General features: G+C 38.3%; 1 protein-coding gene across 3 annotated transcripts in view; it reads right to left on the bottom strand.

Moving 5' to 3' along the window:
• Nucleotides 1-22,073, bottom strand: part of BRWD3 (bromodomain and WD repeat domain containing 3) — an 89,064-nt gene that overhangs the window by 59,517 nt on the left and 7,474 nt on the right. For all 3 annotated transcript variants that reach the window (XM_008166526.4, XM_008166527.4, XM_042853308.2), the window contains exons 5-10: nucleotides 20,643-20,793; nucleotides 17,499-17,597; nucleotides 7,259-7,419; nucleotides 3,971-4,192; nucleotides 2,240-2,340; nucleotides 1,263-1,333 (exon numbers count right to left, since the gene is read on the bottom strand). In XM_008166526.4, the coding sequence (XP_008164748.2) occupies nucleotides 1,263-1,333; nucleotides 2,240-2,340; nucleotides 3,971-4,192; nucleotides 7,259-7,419; nucleotides 17,499-17,597; nucleotides 20,643-20,793 (805 nt within the window). The remainder of the gene's footprint in view (nucleotides 1-1,262; nucleotides 1,334-2,239; nucleotides 2,341-3,970; nucleotides 4,193-7,258; nucleotides 7,420-17,498; nucleotides 17,598-20,642; nucleotides 20,794-22,073) is intronic.

Below are 22,073 nucleotides of genomic sequence, written 5' to 3'. Positions count from 1 at the left end.
CTTTAATTCAGCACCTTGAGCATCTGCATGATGACACAGTCTAAGTAATTAAATCATATACTTCCCCCCCCCCTCCCCCCCAGATTTGGCCCAATTTGGGCAGATTTTCACAGGGATAGCAAAAGGAACAGCTCTGACACAGAGGCCACACCCCTGCTAAATTTCAAGTCTGCGCTCCAAAGTATAGAGGGCCATGAAAGAGCTTTTCAACAAAAAAGTCACCAGAATTTTTTTTACACGGGCAAAATACTGTATTTTCCCCCAGTCTCATTCTCAGAAACAGATTAACTATGTTGGCTGAAATTTAAAAACACCTAAGGACAGAAAATTTAAAGTTTAGCAAAGTTATAAGCAACAGAAAAATAAAATAGGATTTTATAATGGGAAGTGTCAGACTACCATAATAGTAGGCAGTTCTCCCCGCTCTGCCTATGATATCTATTATAGGGAACACACGATCTTTTCAATATCAAATTGTTTTCTATCCAATTTTAAGTTCATAGAATGCTCTTTAAAATATAAAGATTTTAAAAAGGGAAAGGAAGGTAAAAAAAATATATTTTCTTTTGAACCACAAAATGTTGGACAAAGCCATGAACACAACAGTGGCAGGAAATACAGGCTGAGAACAACATGACTTCCCAGTTTGGAAACAGATCTTATATAAAATAAAAATTAGAAAACCCTGGACCCTAATCCAGGAATGAGTTAGAGTTTGACTCAGAGTTTTATAACAGTACCAATGTCACCGACAGGATTTAAACAGTAATTCCTTTACATTATACTGCAATAAAGAGTTTAATATTAAGATAAATTTAAAAGGATATGGAGCTTCTTTTCTACCAGCCACCATGCTGAAGCAAAATTCCCTCTGAAGTCAATAGGAGGGATTTCTAAATATGGACTTTGATTTGACCATATCAAAAATTAATGCTTCCCAATTATAGATTTCCTCACTTTCCACATGAGGGCAAAATTAATGTAATCATCTTTCCTACTGAAGAATTAGCCAATTTAAATGTACAAATTGCCACTGAATATTTAATTTAAATCACTTTGTTTCCCCCAAAAAATCTCAAATCATTAGCAAACTTTCTTCTATAGAATATCAATATATTCCCAGATATATTGTCTTCATTATTTTTCAGTAGCTACAGAGGACCAGAGATTGTTTTAAAGCTATACATACACACACACATATATACATATACACACACACAAAAAGTAAAATTGAACTGCTATTTCTTGACTTCTATACATACCGGAGCTGAAAGATGAACAAGATATCTGAACCCCAGGCCTGGATCTCTCAGCAAATTTCACAGGGCGATCCCTTAATGCAAGAAAATAACATGCCAATTTTAATTTTATGACCTTATCTTCATGTCCCCCAAGACGAGCAGTATCAGAGTAACTCCGTGGTTAAAATTAAGGTCAGTGTTTCCATTTTAAGTTCTTTTATTACAGAATTTGTAACCTGAAGTTTGCCATCAGCTAGATACCCTTAAAATCAGTTTAATAAAAAAGTAACTCATGCTCTCTACTTTTGAGAGTTAAAAAGATCTTTTAACTTTTTAAAATTTCTTTGTTTATATTCAACAAGCCAAACACTTAAAATAGAAACTGACAAGCCACCAGCCTGTAGCATGTCATCAAACCCACACTTTTTAGGGATGAAATTCTGTCTAAAGAGGTGTACATCTCCAATTAAAGTTAATGGAATTTGCATTCCTGCACATTTTAGAGAAGAATTTGGGCCTAAACATACAGGCCTTGGGCCTAAAAGTGAGGAAAACATCCCACAACTATTGCTTGCAAAGCACAGAGCAAAGAACTCAGGGACCAATCCTTTGCAGCCCTGTGGAAGTCACAGCACACGAGGAGAAAGCACACCCGCTAAGATAGCTGCAAAGGCTTATATGGCTACCCACCCACGCCGCTTCTCAGACTCCACACTGTCCCATAGACCAGTATGGCAATCAGGCACTGGGGAATGGCATCAAGGACCCACTTGCAGATTGAGTTCTTCATTGAAAGCATCATGCCAACCAGGCAAAGGAATAAACGGCAAGGGAAACTGCTCTTTTTTCATTGATCTACCCCAAAAAGAACGCACACCTTTTCTCTACACACATCTCACTGCCCCCTCTCTGGTTCCACACGCTTCAACACTTTCTAAAATAAGTTAAAATAAATTGCTTCTTTAACTGAATGATTATAAACACCAAAATGAGCTTACTTAAATTTAATTGTATTGGCATGCCACTGCCAGAAACAGATTGCTCCATCAGCACCAGTAGAAGTGAGGTATCGGGTTATTCCTTTTCTTGCTGGAGAAAACTAAAAATACAGTTATGGCAGTTAAATCAGCTGACTTCCCTGCCCTCTTAAATACAGATTTCTTATGAAAAGAATCTACTTACCACTGACAGTATGAACTTTCTCTGAGTGTATAAAAAGACTAACACACAGAATCTAAGCTTTCATAAAAATCAAACAAAGGAAGTGGAGCATGTGTATGTTTTGAGTAGCGAAGGCAATCACTCTGCCATGCAGAAGCTAGGAGGCTGGGAGAAGGTGAGTAGCCTAGACCTTCCTTTCTTACAGGACAAGGTGAGAGAATGCTCCTCTTTTCCAGCAGCTGAGTTTTATCTGACACACATTAGCAGAGACTGATAGAAAACTGGACACTGGATCCAGTATGATCCAGGATAGCACCCTGGCAGGAATTTTATCACTCTCCCACTTCCCAGGAGGTTGGTTTTTTGTTTTGTTTTTTTGGGGGAGGGGAAAAGGGGAATGGTACTTTTCACCAGGGTGTCACCCTGTGGCCACAGGTTTGTCTTTGGTGACACAGTCTGGATAAGAAGTTTAATGCTCTTGCAACTAAGTATCTCGTAAATTGCTTAAGCTCTGCTTATAAACATTAAAACGAATTTAAAACAGCATACTTTCTTTACAGAAATTGTAAACTTGTATAAGAATGTCACAGAAAGCTATTACAACCAGTTTTTGCATTCTGTACATGTATATAAACCTCCAAAGAAGCTACACATTTTATGATTCATTATAACATGGCGAAAAAAGTCAAATATTTTAAATGAAAACCATTAACTCGGAAGTAAAACTGACTTTCCTTGGACACAGAGTACTGATTCATCCAACAGTTACTGAATAAACTCCTGAATGAATTCTAGTTTTCAAATTATGTGTTCATATGGATGTGCTCCTTTCAACATCCACCTACATGAAATTGTATCAGTGTAAATTAGTTGTTTCCATTTATAACCCAGTAGCATAAGGCTCAGTCTGCACTGTGCCTCCTCCCATATTAGGGAACTGTGTTTGAACTTGGTTTAAACATGGTGCCAACTACAACAATGTAACATGATTTCATCGGCTATTACAGACTACACTGCCACTATAGAATGGAACTGCTGGTAACGTAACGGAGGATGTAACAGCGTAAGTACTACTAGAGCAGTTTACACACAGTGACCATGCTATTTCAGTTTTGCCCCTTATTCACACTTGCATGTGCCACACCATTGCAGTTATACTGCCCTCTGTCTACATATGCCACAGTTTCCAGCACAGCTTCCTGAAGTTCAGATTAAGATATATGCAAATCAAATGCAAGTGATCTGCAATAAAAAGCTTTTAGCAAACAGATATTTTTTGAAAAAGTAAAGCGTCCATTCAGTCACAGCCCTCTGTGCAGACTGCCGAAAGGGTGACAGTTGTGATGACAGCCTTTAGATTCCTGATCACTAGGCACTACTCCAATCAATGGATTTTACACAAGTCACAGAAAAGTGGTTACATGGCAACAACTTTAGGTCACTGTCAAGCTGAGGCAGATCTGAACTGCCGACTTAGATGTGAAAGGTCTGCTTCCCATTGTTACTCCACATCCTTCCCCACCATTTTAAAAGACACTTGGGAATTTGGAGCAAGTGTTATCCCTTACCTGTATGGACGTAATGGAAGCTGAATGGCCCTGCAGCACTGCAACTGGTGCACAGGTTCGAAGACACCATACTCTGACTACCTTATCACAGCTGCCTGCAGCCAGCAATGTGTTTTCATAGTTAACAGCCATGTCAGAAATTTCAGCTGAGTGTCCTCGCAACGTTGAGAGCAGACGACCATCATCTGTAGCCCAAATTTTCACCAAACAATCATCTGAGCCCTAATATTACACAAACACAAAGATTAGGCAAAGACATTTCCATATATTTTAGACAGATGAGAATCCAAAACAAAACACAACAGTCGCTGGGCCATGACTGCAAGAAATGACTACAAGAGGGCTCCAACGAACATACGAGTCTAAGCTCGTGGATGCCTTTGCAGGATCAGGACTTTAAATATTTCTTAAAGTGACAAAAATATCTGAACATGGAACACGAAGGGAAGACTACTAATGTTAATATTACCTTCTGCAATATGATCAGGTCAGCAATAACTGAGGTACATATAGGAACCTACCACATATTTTCAACTCATTTTATTCTATATAATAAAATCATATACACATCACATTTGTGGAAATGATCCATATCTGATAGACTAAAGACCCACATGAAGTTTCAGAGCTACGTAATAAATACATTTGTCTAAGGGGATCTCTGATCAATAATCCATCCCTACCAGGATTTATTATTCTAACATTCCAACCTTTGAGCTGTTTCTTACACCTTCAATATTTTTAAATGAAACTTCAAATGTGGAATTTCTCCAACCAAATTACACCAACCAAGGTCTTGGGATAAGACTCAGCCCTGAGCCTCTGATAGTTTTTCGATACACAACAATGTCATGGAACACCTACAGTTTACACTGACTAGCTGGAGCGACGGTCATTCAGCTCTTCTGTAAACAGGACCAACAATATTGCACACACCTCCAAACAGTAGAAAAAGAGCTTCAAACATGTCAAAGAGGATATTCCAGCACCCACTTCTAGTTCTGATAGAAGTTGTGGACTTTAAAATCATGACATTTTAATATACAGAAAAGCATTTAAGGTTGGGAGGTGGTTTTTGTTTGGTTGGTTTTAAAATGGTTCTCTGGCTCTCCCTGAATTGAGTATAATTGGACTAGTAATAACTGAGGCACCAGGATTTAGAGATGCAATGATACAAAAAAACCATGCTACAACATGATGTTTTAAAATCTCTTTCAAAGAGATTAATATAGGTTAGTGTTATGTGCTACAAAAGGTTTTATGACAACACAACATGCTCATGGCCTCACCATCCAGGAATGACATAGCCATCCCAATTTCATGCCAATGACGCCTTTATCCAAACCACATCACCCCATATGACACATTTTACACATACACACTTCAAAATAATGGCTCAAATGCAGTCTTAGCATAAGCAGGTGTAGTTCCATGAAAGCTAATGGAGAAAAAGCTGCTCATCAGGACTGAATTTGGTCATTAAGGTAGTGTGAATAGGATTTCTCTTCTTTTTCATCCTTCTGACATGCAAGTACAGTGAATCCCAGGTAAACTGAATTTGTTAAACACCTTTTTACCCAGATTAAACAAATACCGTTACATATTATACTGACTACAAGATTTGATTTTTTTTTTTAGTGTAAAAACACCCTGTAATAGAAACTGTAACACAACCAAACACTTAGGGCTCAACAGAGTTTATGGCCCTATAAACCACTCAGATAGCATAATCTAGACCAGGAGTCGGCAACGTTCGGCACGCCAGGGTAAGCACCCTGGCAGGCCGGGCCAGTTTTATTTACCTGCCGACGCGGCAGGTTCGGCCAATCGCGGCCTCCACTGGCCGCGGTTCGCTGTCCCGGGCCAATGGGGGCGGCGAGAAGTGGTGCGGGCGAGCGATGTGCTGGTCGCGGCTTCTCGCCGCCCCCATTGGCCCGGGACAGCGAACCGCGGCCAGTGGGGGCCGCGATTGGCCGAACCTGCCGCGTCGGCAGGTAAATAAAACTGGCCCGGCCCGCCAGGGTGCTTACCCTGGCGAGCCGCGTGCCAAACGTTGCCGACCCCTGATCTAGATGTAATACCCATCAGAAAAGTCCCCTGGTACAGGGGAATTCTCTGCTGGGCATTACTGTTTTGGATCTAGGTTGGCTCTGCCTCCCCAAAGCTCAGCTCAGCACAGGAGAGAATCTTGCCAGTACATTTTTAAAAGTGTAACCCAATATGCTAGCACAATTGAATATAATGTGAAGTGTAATGGGGATTTACATTTAATTCCACTTAAGTGAATAAAATTTCAGAGATAAATGTGTTACATGACTGCATGTAATTGTTGCTGGGAATACAGGCATAAAAGAGAAAGAAGATTAAAATAAAAACAGAAGGGTTTGTATTGATAACATATATGTTTTTTCTATGGTGGGGAAAAAAGCTGCCTTTGAACATGGAAGTACAATAAAAACCTCACAAATTCAGATTTACAACTGCAAGATAAACTGAATTAGCAACTCTTGTGGATTAGTAAGTGAATACACACAATAAAAGGCAAGGAATAACATCACAAAATATATTTTGTTCACTTATTTTGACAGCTGCAGTTTAGTTTTATTTTTTATACATCATACTATGCTAATAAATGTATGAGTAGTTTTTATTTTTTAAGAAGTAGATAATCTTAATAATGAAACTTTAGTAATAAGAGACCTCACTACAGCATCTGCTATCTAGTTTTTAATAAGAGATAAGGGAAAGACTGCCAGTTTTTCAAAGCGTGTAGCTTAGCAAAATGCAGGCTAGTGAGGGACTTCTGTGGACGGTTTAAAAACAAACCAGACTCACTCAAGTAAGACGCATCTGAAGTATTTCCAAACCCCAGAATATCACAGGAATCTGGCACCACTGAGCAAGAAAGCTTATAAACGTAACACATATTTACTGATACAAGCCACAGAGCTTTGAGCAGTAAACAACTCTCCTATAGTTCTATGTGGGGAAGTGGATAGTTGACTAATAGTTTCAGTTGCCTGTCCACTGATGCGGTGAGCTGTTCTAAAAACTACAAAGAAAAAACAAGAATACTACACAGACTCTGCACTTGGGAAGGTGGAAATTCTGGGAGAGGTAGTGCAGAAAGAGCTGAATTTCTAAGGCTTTCATAACCTTTGTTTTTATTTCTTCCTGGATGACATGTTCATTCTTTGTAAGCCAGGAAGAGCTGTTTAGGGCATCAAGAGAAAAAAATATTAAAAACAAACATTCAGTGATCCAAGATATTACAATTTTTAAACTCACTGTGAAAATTCGTCTCCCACTGCGGTCAAATGCTACACAATATACAGATGATAAGTGCCCCAGAATCCTCTTGTGCATCTTCATATGTTGATAGTTGGATGATGGGAACAAATGGTTGAAGCGTCCATATCCAGTTAATTGCTTGGCAGAAATTATATTTACTGGAAAAAAATACATAATCATCTCCTAAGACCTTGTTTGGCCTCGGTTATCATTTAAATATATCACATTTAGTAGGAAAGTATGATTCTACAGGTTTTTAAGACCGACTCTCCCATTTCTTACACATATCTGTACATCATCTAGTACTATGGAACCCCAATACTGATTGAGGCTTCCGAGGGTTATGCCAATGCAAATAATAAGAACAACAGCTCGCACTGGCAAAAATTAAGGCAAAAAAATAAAAATAAAGTCAGTGTCTTTTTAATCAGACCACCGGGGGTGGGGGGGGGGGGTTGCAGACCATAGCTACAATCCTTTCTATGCTTCTCATATTTAACCATCCTTCTAAGAAACAGCTTAGTTGTGTTATTAAGCAAAAATTAATCATACAGAAATAGCAAAGAGAAATAAGAATGAACAAAATCAAACCCAGATAAATGAAAAGTGGAGAACTGGAAGGAGGAACTTAAGACAAATTTTTAGTTGTATCACCACCATTGGCTTTCTGAGAAGAATAAGAAAGGGTCAATGGTAAAAAATAAAGCATCTGTGTTTAACGCTGTAGGCAACTGAACATGTAATACATCAATAAAAATGAACAACACTAAAGCAACAAACACAGGGAGAATTTCCCAACCCTTAACTTACATTCTGTAGATAAGAGAAAAATTCCTGAAGATCAACAAAAAGTGCAAAAGTGATCTTTGTACATGTGCAAACGGGAGCACTTACAATGTCTCTCTTGCACATTTTAAGAAGCTATCACCTTGAAGCAGAATGGATGCTCCTATTTTTAAAATTACCACATTCAATAAATCGCTTTTAAACACAAACACTAAAACAGTAGCAAGAAATAATTTTCAAAGTGGGTGCCATTATTTAAAAATAAGGTATGATTTGATGTAATTGAAGTACATGATGGAGAATAAAAGAATATGGTGATAGAGAATACTATGATTACCCTCTGAACGGGCTTGGGCTACTTTTCACAAGTGAAAAGAGCTACCTCCAGGACCCAATAAAATGGTTTCTCCACATACATTCCCCACAGCCTACAGAGAAGGAGCACGGGGCCATTTTCCAGATGGAATCTCTGTTGTCAGTTTCCTTAAGTGACTTGAGAAAAAAAAAAAGACGACATGGGAAATCTGTGGTGCAACTGAGAACATAGCCCTGATCTAAGAGGCATTAGCCCCACAGCCTATCCCCTAGATCAGTGGTTCTCAACCAGAGGTACACGTACCCCTGGGGATATTCAGAGATCTTTCAGGGGATACATCCAATTCATCAGGATATTTGCCTAGTTTTACAACAGGCTACATAAAAAGCATTAAAGTCAGTACAAACTAAAATTTCATGTAGACAATGACTTGTTTATACTGCTTCATATACTATACACTGAAATGTAGGTACAATATTTATATTCCAATTGATTTATTTTATAATTATATGGTAAAAATGAGAAAGTAAGCAATTTTTCAGTAATAGTGTGCTGCAACACTTTTGTATTTTTATGTCTGATTTTGTGAGCAAGTAGTTATTTAAATACGTTGAAACTTGAGGTATGCAAGTCAAATCAGACACCTGAAAGGGGTACAGTAGTCTGGAAAGGTTGGGAGCCACTGCCCTAGATCAGGGCCTCTCACACAAAATTACTTAATCTTTTTTTAGACCAACTAATAACACTTTGGTAGAGTACCGCAAGTTCTATGTACATAAAATGCTAAATAAATAAAAAGCACTATTATTAGGCTCCCCCCTCACCTCCCCACCCCACCCAATGAGGTAACTAAGGAACAAGAGGGTGAGTGACTTGGCTAGGAAGCACTGTGGCCTAATAGAACAGGCACTGGCTGTAGAATCAAACAGTGATCAGAGTTCCAATCCTGGGTTTGGTGCTTTATTTGCTATTGTTTTCAGTATATTTTCTAAACCAACATTCAGGACCCTATACTCAATTGGTGTCTATCAGCATAGGCAAACTTATACCAGCTAAAGGTCTGGTTATCACAGCATCGATAGGGTTTTGTTGTGCATACATGGCTAATGGCTTTGTAAAGACCTCCCAACAGGACGCTGTGGCCAAAAGGATGCATAAACAGGTGAATCTCAAGTAGAAGTAGAGAGGTTATTTTACCCCTGTAGTTGGTAATGGTGTGACTACTGCTAGAATACTATGTCCAGTTCTGGTGTTCACAATTCAAGAATGATGTGGATAAATTGGAGAGGGTTCAGAGAACAGCCATGAAAATAATTAAATGATTAGAAAACGTGCCTTATAGTGACAGACTCAAGGAGCTTGGGGGGAGGGAGGGAAGGAGGGGGAATTGATTTTAGTCTATAAGTATTTACACAGGGAGTAAATATTTGACAATGGGTTTTCAAACTAGCAGAGAAAGGCATAACATGATCCAATGGCTGGAAGTTAAAGCTAGAAAAAATCAGATTGGAAATAAGACACACACATTTTTAACAGTGACTTTAATTAACCATTGGAACAAATTTACCAAGCGCTGAGGTGAATTCGCCATCACTGACAGTTTTTAAAATCAAGATTGTATGTTTTTCTAAAAGATATGCTCTACTAATTATTTTGGGGGAGTTTAAGGCCTGTATTATATAGGAGGTCAGACTAGATGATCACAGCGGTCCCTTCCAGCCTTGGAATCTATGGTCTACAATGCAATTAAAAACCCATGGCTGGCCTGTATCAGCTGGCTCATGCTATGGGGCTGTTTAATTGCCGTGTAGATGTTCGGGCGCAGGCTAGAGCCTGAGCTCTAGGACACTGCGAGGTGGGAGGCTGCCAGAGCCCAAGCCCAAATGTCTACACTGCAATGAAACCTCCTCTTAACATGAGCCCTATGAGCATGCATCAGCTGGCATGAGCCAGCCGTGGGTTTTTAATTGCAGCGTAGACATATCCTATGAATTTAAGCTTATCTTATCAACTGAACGTTGAAGGACGAAGGTCTCCTCTGTAGCCACTATTAGCACCTCTCACTCCTTTCGTTTAATAATCTGGTGAACTGTTTGTCCCATTTATAATTTGTTTTTAATGTTATCATCCTTTAGCTACATACACAAAAGATTATGAAGGTTTTTTATGAAACCTGAGGGTGTGTGTGTGGAGGGGACACATCATTTCAGAAGCCAATTAAGGTTGCCAACTGACTCGTTGGTCCAATAAAAGATATTCCTCACCCACCTTGTCTCTCTATATTCTGGGACCAACACAGCTACAACAACACTGCATACAACAATATATATACACACCTATCACATCATTTACAAGTCCCAAGCACATAGAAGCAAGGTAATAAAGATAAACTGCCCAGACAACAAAAACATTGTTTTCAAGTATAAAGAAATACTTATTTCATAACATACACAATTTTTTTCCAGATGAGTAGTGTTTGACGTTAGTAATGAAAAATGGTATTTCATTTTATTTCAGAGTTATCTACAGTAAGTGCACATTACACATAGTGATCAGCCTCAAATACAAGTCCACAATATAAGTAACATAATTTTACCGTCCATCAACTTACACTTTTCCTATTAAAATGTATATTCAACTTTCTTCTCAGGAAACAGTTAGTACTATGCCAAAATATTAACTGATATTTTCCATTTAACTGTCCCTGAGAACATTGTGTTTATTATGTAGGCAGTGTAAGAATTATGTCCTTAACTATTCGTGTATCTTTTTTCCCCATTACAGTAGTGCATAGAGGTTCTATTGGGCTAGGTTCTGTACATACATAGGAAGGGCTTGCCTACACACAGTTTTTGTACTATTTTAACTAGATCAGTTTCTAAACCTATATAGTCAAAGCAGTACAACCCCCTAGTGTGGACACAGTCATAACAGTATAAAGGTGTAGTCCTTTAACCTCCACCACTCTTACTGCTTTGCAGTACTTGGGTTTTGTAAATGATACAATAGGCAACAACGTATTTGCCCTTTAGCAATTTCAAACAGCTTTGCACCAGAGTTTTGTTTTTGGAACATAAATGTTTAAAAGATTTAAGAGTAGCATGAACCAAGAAGGTTCACATACATGTCAAAATATGCTAAAAAACACCATCTTCCCTGTACTATAAATTCCACAACCCTTTTCTCACCGTGTTATTAATTTTAAAATTAAATACACCAGAAACCCTATTTTAAGAAAAGTAGTATATGGTTTATTTTGTTAGGCTAAAATTTTCAAAAGCATCTATGTGACTTGTTTTGAAAATGTTAGCACCATTCCCTCCCCTCCTCCACATTTGCGATATACAACATCAGGGAAATTTTCAAAAACACAAAAAACTCCAATTGAAAGTCAATGGCAATCTGGCATCTATCTCCACGCTTATAATCCTAGGATTATTCTCAGGTTTGCAATTGGCTCACACCTTGACCACGTGAAAGCCCCTTTAACTTCTCTCTGCATCCACTTCCTCCATGTGTAAAATGGAGATACTATTACTTCCCTACTTTAAGTGGATGATTATAAAACTTAAATATATTCATGTTTGTAGAGTGCTTGGATATCTTTGAATAGAAAGAGCTAAAGAAATATCAAGTATTATTGTACCATTAAGCAAAAAGAAGATGGTTAGCAAATTTGAAGCGTTCGCACACTGGATTCCCATTTTTTTAAAAAGCAGCCAACATTAACACATGCATACCACACACACAAAAATTAGGCTGCGATTGGTTTTCTTATATTTCAGTGAATTACTGCTTTCAGATACATTGCAAACAAAAATATGCAATCCCAGCTCTCACATCTTTCAGTGGAAGATTAAAACAAGTTTAGATATAACAAGGAATTGCATGCATGCGCAAACACAAACTCTCCAAAAAGCCTTTCTGAAGGCTAGTTCCTTTAGTACAATGATGTTATTGTGCTCATAATGCCTAAAACTTTAAAACTGGGATTCCCACACAGAGAATTAGCAACAAGCCAGCCCTAAGAAATTTTAGCAACATATTTCACTAGTTGCTTTACTTCATGCTACATTGGGCATAACAGCAGCCAAATAGTCTATCTGACCACAATTATTTTCTCCTGGGAGGATCTTTTTAAACTGTATTTCCATGTAGCAACCCCCTCATAGGATGGGCTCTCTCTAACTGCAGATGGCATGATGGACAGAACATAAGCACATCCAGTTCACCCTTTAAAAAAAAAAAAAAAAAAAGTGCATCCTTAGAGTGTTCTTCTTGGGCAAGAGCTTAATTTCTAGCTGCTTAAATGATTCATCACTTAGACATATAAGTGCCAGCAAATCTTCTTGTTATTTACTGCCATTTGCAGCCATAATATTAATTTACACATTGGGATCCATGCTCCCAAAAATATCAATTGTTTAATGCCACAGATAACCTGAGTTATTCTCCCCTCAGGAAGGAGAGGATTCTTCTCTCAGAGCAGGAATCCAGAATGCATCTTCCCTCGTGCATGAAGCTTGTAGATCCATGGAGAATTTATACTCCAACTCATAGACGTTGGGACATCCCAAGGGGAAGCCAACCCATCTGTTGAATGTCCTAGCTCTCCTCTCCCACCCAAAGGCAGCACAGCTAGCTCTATGGCTGTGCAGGCACTGAATTCCCTGATCCACAGGGTATATTAACCCTCCTCACCTTATCAAGGAACAGCATTAACTTTGGATGAACTTTCCATCTGAAAAATCTGTCTATAAACTAGAGGAGCATGCTTTAGGTGTGGCTGTTCTCCTGCTTTTCCCTGACAGCTAGCTCCACCCCCTCAATGCATAGATATATATACACACACACACACTCTTACATTACTCCAATTCCCAGACAAATACGTAAACTAGAGTCCAAGCCATGAACACACGTTAGTAACTTAAGTGTAAAATTCCCAACAAGCATGTTATTTAAATAAAACACAATTTAAAAAAAAAAAATACACACCCAAGAAATTGAGAGTTAACGGCTGAAACACAAAAATCTGAAAACAGAGAAACAGTTGCTCAATTGTACAAATGCTTGAACTACTTTAGATCCCTTCCTTATGGGTGGAGAACTGAAAACGTGAGCCACAGAACATGAACGCCAATGTCAGCACCATATACACATGTCTCCGATACTAGGTGTGGTGCTTTGTCACCACATTAATATTTATTCTTTTCATGTAAGCACTGTAATTTCATAATCTGGGCATATGGAGTTGTATATGGAGACATGAAACCTGCATGGCTAGCTAGCACAAGCAGAAGGCCTGATTTAGCAAGAAGACTAGGAACAACACACACAAGGGAATTGGGCTCTGAGTTGGGGAATAATTGCCTTCAGTACATTATTTGTATAGTGAAATATTTATAAAATATTTTTGTGGACTGTGCATATGGCCAAAAAAAGGAGCTGAACTTGGCACAGCTTCTGTAAGAATAGAGCATTGTAGCCTTCATAGTCATTGATATGACAAAGTTCTTCTTTTATGGATAGGTAGTTTCCCCAGACACATCCTCCTCCTGTCCCAAAGAGTTTCCTAACACACTCAGTCTGTGTAGAAGCACACAACTGCACTGCATACCAGTACTCTTACTGCATTTCCTCCCCAAGCTCTCCTAGTTGTAGGTTGAGTGTTTGTTGGAGGGGAGGGAAATGATGATCATTCCTCACTCCCCACAAATCCCCTGACCTGGAGGGAAAGGATCTAGGTGCTGTGCAGCACACAACCTAAGGATGAGGAGATAACCATGAGCAGTCCAATAGAAGTAGCATCATATCGGTTAGTAAAATTTTGCATACTCAAGTCCTTAGTTAAGTTACTACTGAAGTCAATATTACTCACTGAGGGAAAAATATCAGACACTTTTACACCTGCTATTTCTGCCCTTTGCTTATTTATCTTAGAGTGTAAATCATTTGTACGCACAACCACAATAATTTCATAAACAAACCAAACAATTATGTGCCTATGTTACTGGAAAAATAACACTTAAAGCAACATTAGGCTTCAGAATTAACTTATTATTTAAAAGATCTGTGAAGTACCCCAGTTCACTTTGAGCTGTTTCCCGCTGTCTAAGACAGAAATACATGAGTTCATATTATATATATAAAAAAATAGGGGGATATGGAGGGAAGGGGAATTTGTTAATTTTAAGATGAAATGTTTATTCTGCAGCATCTCCACCTGTCACAGCGGCAATCAGGAGTTTAACATTTCAGGTTTAAAATATTAACCTTCTTGTTTACCAGAATTTAACCGATTCTACAAAGTATGTAACACTGACACTTATCTTGCCTTCTAAGCAACAAAATTTTTAACTATTTAAATATTAAGAATGGCAGATTACTCAATGAATGCTCTGAGAACAGCATTATAAGTTTGCTTGGTACTTAACAAACATACAATAAGACATCTTTAAAAACCTTACAGCCTATCATACCCAAGACAACCTATTATATACAAGAGGAGACTTCGGACAACAGTTCAGAAATGGAAGGAGTAGGAATTGTTGTGAAATCATATCCCAAAGTGACCATATAGTTCAACTATAACCAAGTTTTAGGGAGTGTGTTTTTTACATATACCTGTACACTAAGTTTCCTGTCTCCCCTAACAGCAGTTATGCATACATATGGAAAGCAGGAAAGACCTTTTAAGTTGTAACCATACATATTAATATTTATACAATAAATGAAAATGTACATAACAGCTGCTTCTACCATCACAGTTTTATCTTGGTGGGTTCAGAAGTGACAAGAGATGAAGCAGTAAGGATGCAAAGAATTATTACCCATAAAAAACAGAAAACTATTCTGCTCTTTACCATCGTAAAGTCATTTTACAACTGTTATGTCACAGAGGTAACATATAGCTCTTTCACATAACAGCCATGAAAAAAACAGATCAAACTTTTGAGCCTAACTATAGTTAATGAATGGTAATACAAATTATCCAAAACAAGCTGTATTTTGATTGGCTGAATCACCTAATTAAGGTTGTGATCCAGAATCCTTTACATATGTATAACTTCTATTTCCATCAATAAAAGTTGTATGTTAATGATTAAGATCAGACCATTAACAGTCCATTAACACAACTGTTGCTTTATCATTACTAGGCTAGTTTAAAAGAATAAATGGAGAGAAGTAATCATGTAATACAAAGCCATAATCCCTTTGTGACCTCTAACTATCAGGATCACATGAGTTATTAGCCAACAGAAGGAAAATTTACAAGTGTTACATTGTTGCATATTATTTGTCAGGATATTAGAGAGACGAGGCGGTGAGGTGATATCTTGTATTGGACCAACTTCTGTTGGTGAGAGAGAAGCTTTCGAGTTTACACAGAGCTCTTCTTCAAGTGTAAACTCGAAAGCATCTCTCTCTCTCCCACCAACAGAAGTTGGTCCAATACAAGATATCACCTCACTGCCTTGTCTCATTATTACTACAATTCTGTCATTCTGTTACTTATGTAACGCACATCTTGTGCAGAGTGACACTGAGGGATTTCGGTCACAATACTGAACCAAGTAAGTTGTGTTAGTTTCATTCCCAGCAAATGTTGATTTTAGGAAATAAAGGAGGAAAAAGGTTGAGACTGAGACCAGAAACACAAAAAATGGAATGGGGACAGTAGGAACAAAAAAAATAAGCATCCTCAACATGAAGAAGAAAATCAAAATAATCCCAGATGGGAGGGTCCTAGCTTTGGACCCTAGCTTTGGGTAGAGGATAGAGAAACCCACTAAGAAGGTGAAGGGGAAAATTTCCAAAAAGGCTAAGGCAGGGATAGCAGGAAGAAAGAGACAAAAAAGAAAAAACTCTTTTTTTTTTGAATATTTTAAATTAACAACAATAATTGGACTGGATGCTAAAGAAACTTAGAAAGTCTTCCCTGTTTCATTTGTCAACTTGCTCTATTTGAGAGAAGTGAGGGTGACAGCAAACAGATTCCTCAGTAGACAACAAAAAAGTGTGCATGTGTGTGCCCATCTGAAAAATAAAATAATAAAATAACAAAGAAGGTGTACGCAGAGGGCAGCTGCTAGTCCCCCGGCAAGCCATCAAGTTGGTTTCTTTGCTGTAACAATGGCTAGTTTAAGTTTTAGCCCTTGTCTACAGGAGTTTTTTTTTCAGCACAGACTAATGGTGAATGTAAATCCATGTAGTTATATCACAATAAGAGTGTCCACATTAGGGTTTAGTATTTGTATTGGTATAAGCATTCCTTTTGTTATTTTAGTTTATTTTAAATCACTTGGGAAGGCGTTTGTACTAAACCAACAAAAGGAATGTTTATATCAGAATGAAAGCATCTTTACTGGGGGGAGGGGGGGGAAATATACCAATATAACTATAGCTGTATACCTAATAAAGCACTCTGATGTAGAAAAGAGCTTAAACAGTTCAATGTCTACATGTCTTATAGTTATGGTGGGAATCACCAGTTGGTGCTATTATACATAGTCTTACAAGTTATTTTTCCTTAACATGTGTGCGCTGTTCAGACTGACACAATGCGCTTGGGTTCTTAGTTTTCTGATTCAATTTCTTTTTATGACAAGCAGTTCGCTCTGTCTTAATCTCTCTAATCAATCCTTGAGGCAGAAGTGTTCCCCAAGAACCAAGCACTGGTGTTTTGGCTGAGATTCCTGGAAGAAGGAATTGCCTGTATGCTGTTTCTGACCAACTCTGTTGAAAAGACTGTCATATATAGGTTAAATAAACAAGAACATATCCAGATTTCATATCACTGATTTCTCCTCCAAAGGGATGCTCACAAGTCAGGCTCTGACATCCACCACCACTTGGCAGAGGGGCAATAATATAATTTATGTATATATAGGCATGCACACACAGATTTAAAAATGAGAAAGCAAGAGAGCATATGAAAAAGTCTTATGGAAGAAGCAAAACACTTATAGAATAAATTAAAAGCTTTGGGGATGAGTTCATCTTGAAACTTATCAAAAAATGTAAATGAAAACCTAAAGTAGCATCTGGATGAATAACAAAAGTTTCAATTGAAAAAACTAATAAAGATACGAATAAAATTCAAAACACTTCATATTTTAATGGGATATTACTTACCCACATTTGGTGGCTTCCCATAATTTACAGGTAGTTCGGGAGGTCGGCCTCTGTGAAGAGCTGCAAATGCAGATCCCTTCCATAGCGTATGCCTGCAGTCTAGATCAATGAAATTAACAGTTGATCAAAAAAAATAAAAAAGCTGCAGAGGTGGGTTCTGCATTCAACTGACCTATTTGTCCAAATACTGATAGCACCAAAAACTCAGCAGCCCTTTACTTTCTAGTATGTCCTGGCTACAGAGAATCACAGTTTTCATAAAATGCAGCTGAATCATTTTAAAGAGTCAGATTTCAGACAAACTAATGATAACGAACCTCTGATTTGTATTTACTATGTGATAAAGTCTTAGAAACATTTTCAAATTCTCTCTTTATTTACTTGGCTTTTCAGGTTTAGAAAGTCTAAATTTGATTGGGGGGGGGGGAAACTGCGAGAGTGCAGGAGTACATATAATTACCAGTGTAATAACAACATTTCATAAACTTCACATGAGGAAGGAACACTAAAAATTAAAAATCTCAACTTTTCATCTTAATTTGCATTAAGAAAGTCCCAGTGTATTATACATTTGGGAGACAGTACACACAAATACTTTATACTTGGGATGGGAGTGAGTAAGATTTTTGTTTTAATAAATCTGGTTTCCTTTAATTGGTGGTAATGTGCTTTCCACATTCTCTCTCTTTTAAAACATTGTTTTTAAAATTAAGGCCATTTTCTTTTAAGGTTCTCCAGCTACTTTGCTGCCAGTTGGCCTCAGACAGCCTTCCCTCTAATGGAAACAATAGTGCGTTTTCTGAGCCTACTCAAAGTGCCTCGGAAATCAGAGCTGGGCATTTTCCATTAGCGGCCATCTGGAAGGAGAGAAATGATCTTCTATGATGAGGAAGGGCTGTGGAGCAGAAGGCTAATGCCACTGACGGATGGACTCATGCATCACCATTGAATCTATGAACACGGAGTGTCCAAATCCAGGCAAAACCCTGATGGAATATTTAAGTACAACCCAAATTCTACTATAGCTTTCTCTTATTGTAATACTTATATATAGAAGTGCAACTTAAGCTTTCTAGAACAAAGGTGTGAGCTCTCTATTTTCTGTCACTATCTAGACTACTCAAATGCAACTTTAAAAGATCCATAAAAGTGTCATTCTGGAAAGAACAACTACTTCTTAGAACAAAGATACTGTTTACCCACCAAGCGGCACAAGGCCAATATACTTTCTCTATACAGAAAGTCAAATACATACAAATTCATCACACTGATCTTCAAGTTATCCTATATCTCTGACTGACTCATCTGAGCTCTGCCCAGTAATCATCTGCCCTGGGATTTATTCTAACATTTAAACTGGAATAGGGGTTTGCAAACAGCCATTGTTTTTTTGTTTGTTTTATCAATCTGCCACAGAAATGTTTTCTTCTTCTCCCTATAAGTATGGAATTTCTCCATCACATTACACCTGCCAAGGGCTCACATCAGGCAAAATTAAGCTTTTCTGTACCTAAAAATGGCACAATTTTAAAGTAATATCCCATGGTTTAGCAGGGCTACCCTCAGGCACAACATCCAAATGAAAGAGGAGACTCCCAGCTTCCCAGTGGGACCCAACACTCCCTTGTAGGAACAGATACAGCTCTTCAAGTTTTATGACATTTTTAGATATAAGAAAAAGGTATTACATGTTATTTTTACAGCTGTCTTACATTTATTCATTTCTTCTCCTTCTAAGTGTTACACAGTTACATTCAAAGTAAAGTATCTAGCAATGTACATTCAAAACTAACTACCTAGTTTTACATGAACAGGGATACTAAACACTGTTTCAGCAACGTCTTTTAAAATAACTGAATATTTCTAAAATAATTTTTCTGTCCCACATATGCATAGACAGACTAAAAGCTGGTATGGAATAAAGGTTTTATGGACACTTGCTTGGGATGACTGCATAGTGCTGAGTGGCAATGTGTATCCTCTCCCAAGAAAAGCTCTACCTCATAGGTTATTGTATGTTGAACTATAGCACCTTAAATTTACAAGTATATGGTGGGGTTTGGATGCGAAGTTTATGGTTTGGTTTTTTTCACAACATATTAAAGTAACCTAAAGTCTGGGATATAATTAAATTGCTGGCAACATCTCAAGACTCCCATTCCTCAGGATAACAATAGCTGATGGCTTACAAGAAAAGCAATGGCCCCTATGTCCAGTTTGGATATTGCACACATCCCTTTTCTACACCTCCTACCAACTTTAGGCTACGTCTACACTACAGACCTTACAGTGGCACAGATGTACTGCTGCAGCTGCACTCCTATAAGATCTCCCATTTAAGCCGCTCTACGCCAACATAGTGCTGTCTACACTGGCGCTTTTGTTGGTGAAACTTATGTCGGTTGGGAGGAGGGTTTTTTTCCACACCCCTGACCGACAAAAGTGCTACTGTAGACATAGCCTCAGGCCAGTGCGCCTTTTGCAGGTGCTGTTTAGGGGCAATGGTTTTTTTGCAACATTGTACTGTCAGAACTCCAAGTGTAAACACAGCTATATTGGTATAAAAAGGCTTTTGCCAGTACAGTATATTTTGCTTCTAGAACCAACATAAGCCTCATCAGTGAATGCACTTTTTTGCCAGTATAAGCTGCATCTACACTTGGATGGTTTGCCATTATAGCTATACTGTACCAGCAAACGGTTTCTAGCGTAATCCTGGCCTTAGAGAAGACCCAACTTTCTCCTAGTGATTGTGTTTTAGCAATTCTGTAACTAGAATATAGAAACTGGGAGGGATAGCTCAGTGGTTTGAGCATTGGCCTGCTAAACCCAGGGTTGTGAGCTCAATCCTTGAGGGGGCCACTTGGGGATCTGGGGCAAAATCAGTACTTGGTCCTGCTAGTGAAGGCAGGGGGCTGGACTTGATGACCTTTCAAGGTCCCTTCCAGTTCTAGGAGATGGGATATCTCCATTAATTATTATATAATTATAATTATTATAAACTGACCATGGAAAGTAGCATGAGGAGTGCTCACACAAGTATGCAAACGCCTCAGACACCAAACTTAAAAGATACTTTGCATTAAATATTAATCATTCTTAACTGTTTAAATTAGTTGTGATTACGTGGACTTTAAATCTTACCTTTTGCTGCCCTTAGCAAAGACTGCCGTCCTACACCTAGTAAAGTCTGCACTCCAAGAACACTCTGTGGGATCTCTTTGTCTAAGAGGGGTCCAATTCTCTCACAGATTTTCAGAAGATAGTCTGGAGGGATGTGTGTATTGGCTGCCACCTAAACACATGAAACACCACACACCATTTTAATTTTTCCTTAAATTGGAGGTAGGAGTAGAAAAAAATATTTCTTTCCTCTTCATCTGAGCTTTTTTAATTTAACATTTATTCAGTTCATATTTAAATATCTAAGTACACAGACAAGCAAAAACAGTTTTTTTTAAAACTCAATATGAATTATACCCAGTATATCTAAGTATCAGAGGGGTAGCCACGTTAGTCTGGATCTGTAAAAAGCAACAAAGAGTCTTGTGGCACCTTACAGACTAACAGACGTATTGGAGCATAAGCTTTTGTGGGTGAATACACAGTATATCTAACAGAATCCTATAAATACCTTGGACATTAAGAAAATTGACCAGTAAGGTCATGCCAATAGCCAACTCAATAGCTTGTATTATAGTTTCAAGTATTACATGATGACTTTGAAATTCTGAAAGCGAGAGAGGAAGAAACATAAATCCCCCAAACCTCAGTGTTTTCAATGGAGTACTTTGAGTAAGCAGAGGGCAGTTTGGAGAATCATTTTCTATCTCACCACACCAGTTTATTCTTTTCACATAAAGTATCTACTACTCAGCTTGGCTACACTCGCGGATTCACAGGGCTGCCGCTGCAAGTACTCCATCTCTCCGAGGGGAATAGCTTGCAGCGCTGCGAGCGAGCGTGCAGCGCTGCAGGCGCTGATTACACTGGCGCTTTACAGCGCTTCACTCGCTGCGCTCAGGGGGGGTGTTTTTTCACACCCCTGAGCACAGCAAGTGCAGCACTGTGAATTGCCAGTGTAGCCAAGGCCTAAGAAACTATGGCCTTCCTCACTTGCCAGATATTTTAACCCCATACTGTTGTTACAAACATGTTCCATTTAAAACCTAAACAATAGGGGGTGGAGGAAAAAACCTGAAAACATTACAATAGCTGCAAGGTCTGTCTGCTCAGTTTTTAGCTGTTGTGAATGGGTGCCATTAAGACCTGACATTAACTGAACTTACTCCATACCCACGGGGTGTAAGATTCAAGTCTCCCATCATAAGAAAATGGTCTGCATTCTTCTTCAGTATTGCCCTTTCCTAGATAATGATAGCCTATTTCCCAATACAAAAACAAGCAAATCGCTTCTTCATTAGCCAGTATGAATAGCAAGCAAGTAGCAGCTGGCCATCTGAAATTTCCTAAGCCAGTTTTTTTTTTTTTTGGCTATTTCTAATAAATTTCAGTGTTAAAATTTTCAGTTTAAATTGTTCTTCCAACAGAGAACACACAGTTGCTTCCACCTCC

The sequence above is a fragment of the Chrysemys picta genome, chromosome 9 (assembly GCF_011386835.1).
Source record: "Chrysemys picta bellii isolate R12L10 chromosome 9, ASM1138683v2, whole genome shotgun sequence".
Classification (NCBI taxonomy): Eukaryota; Metazoa; Chordata; order Testudines; family Emydidae; genus Chrysemys; species Chrysemys picta.
Note: the sequence above shows the minus strand (reverse complement) of the source record. Positions and strands in the feature narration are given on the sequence as shown.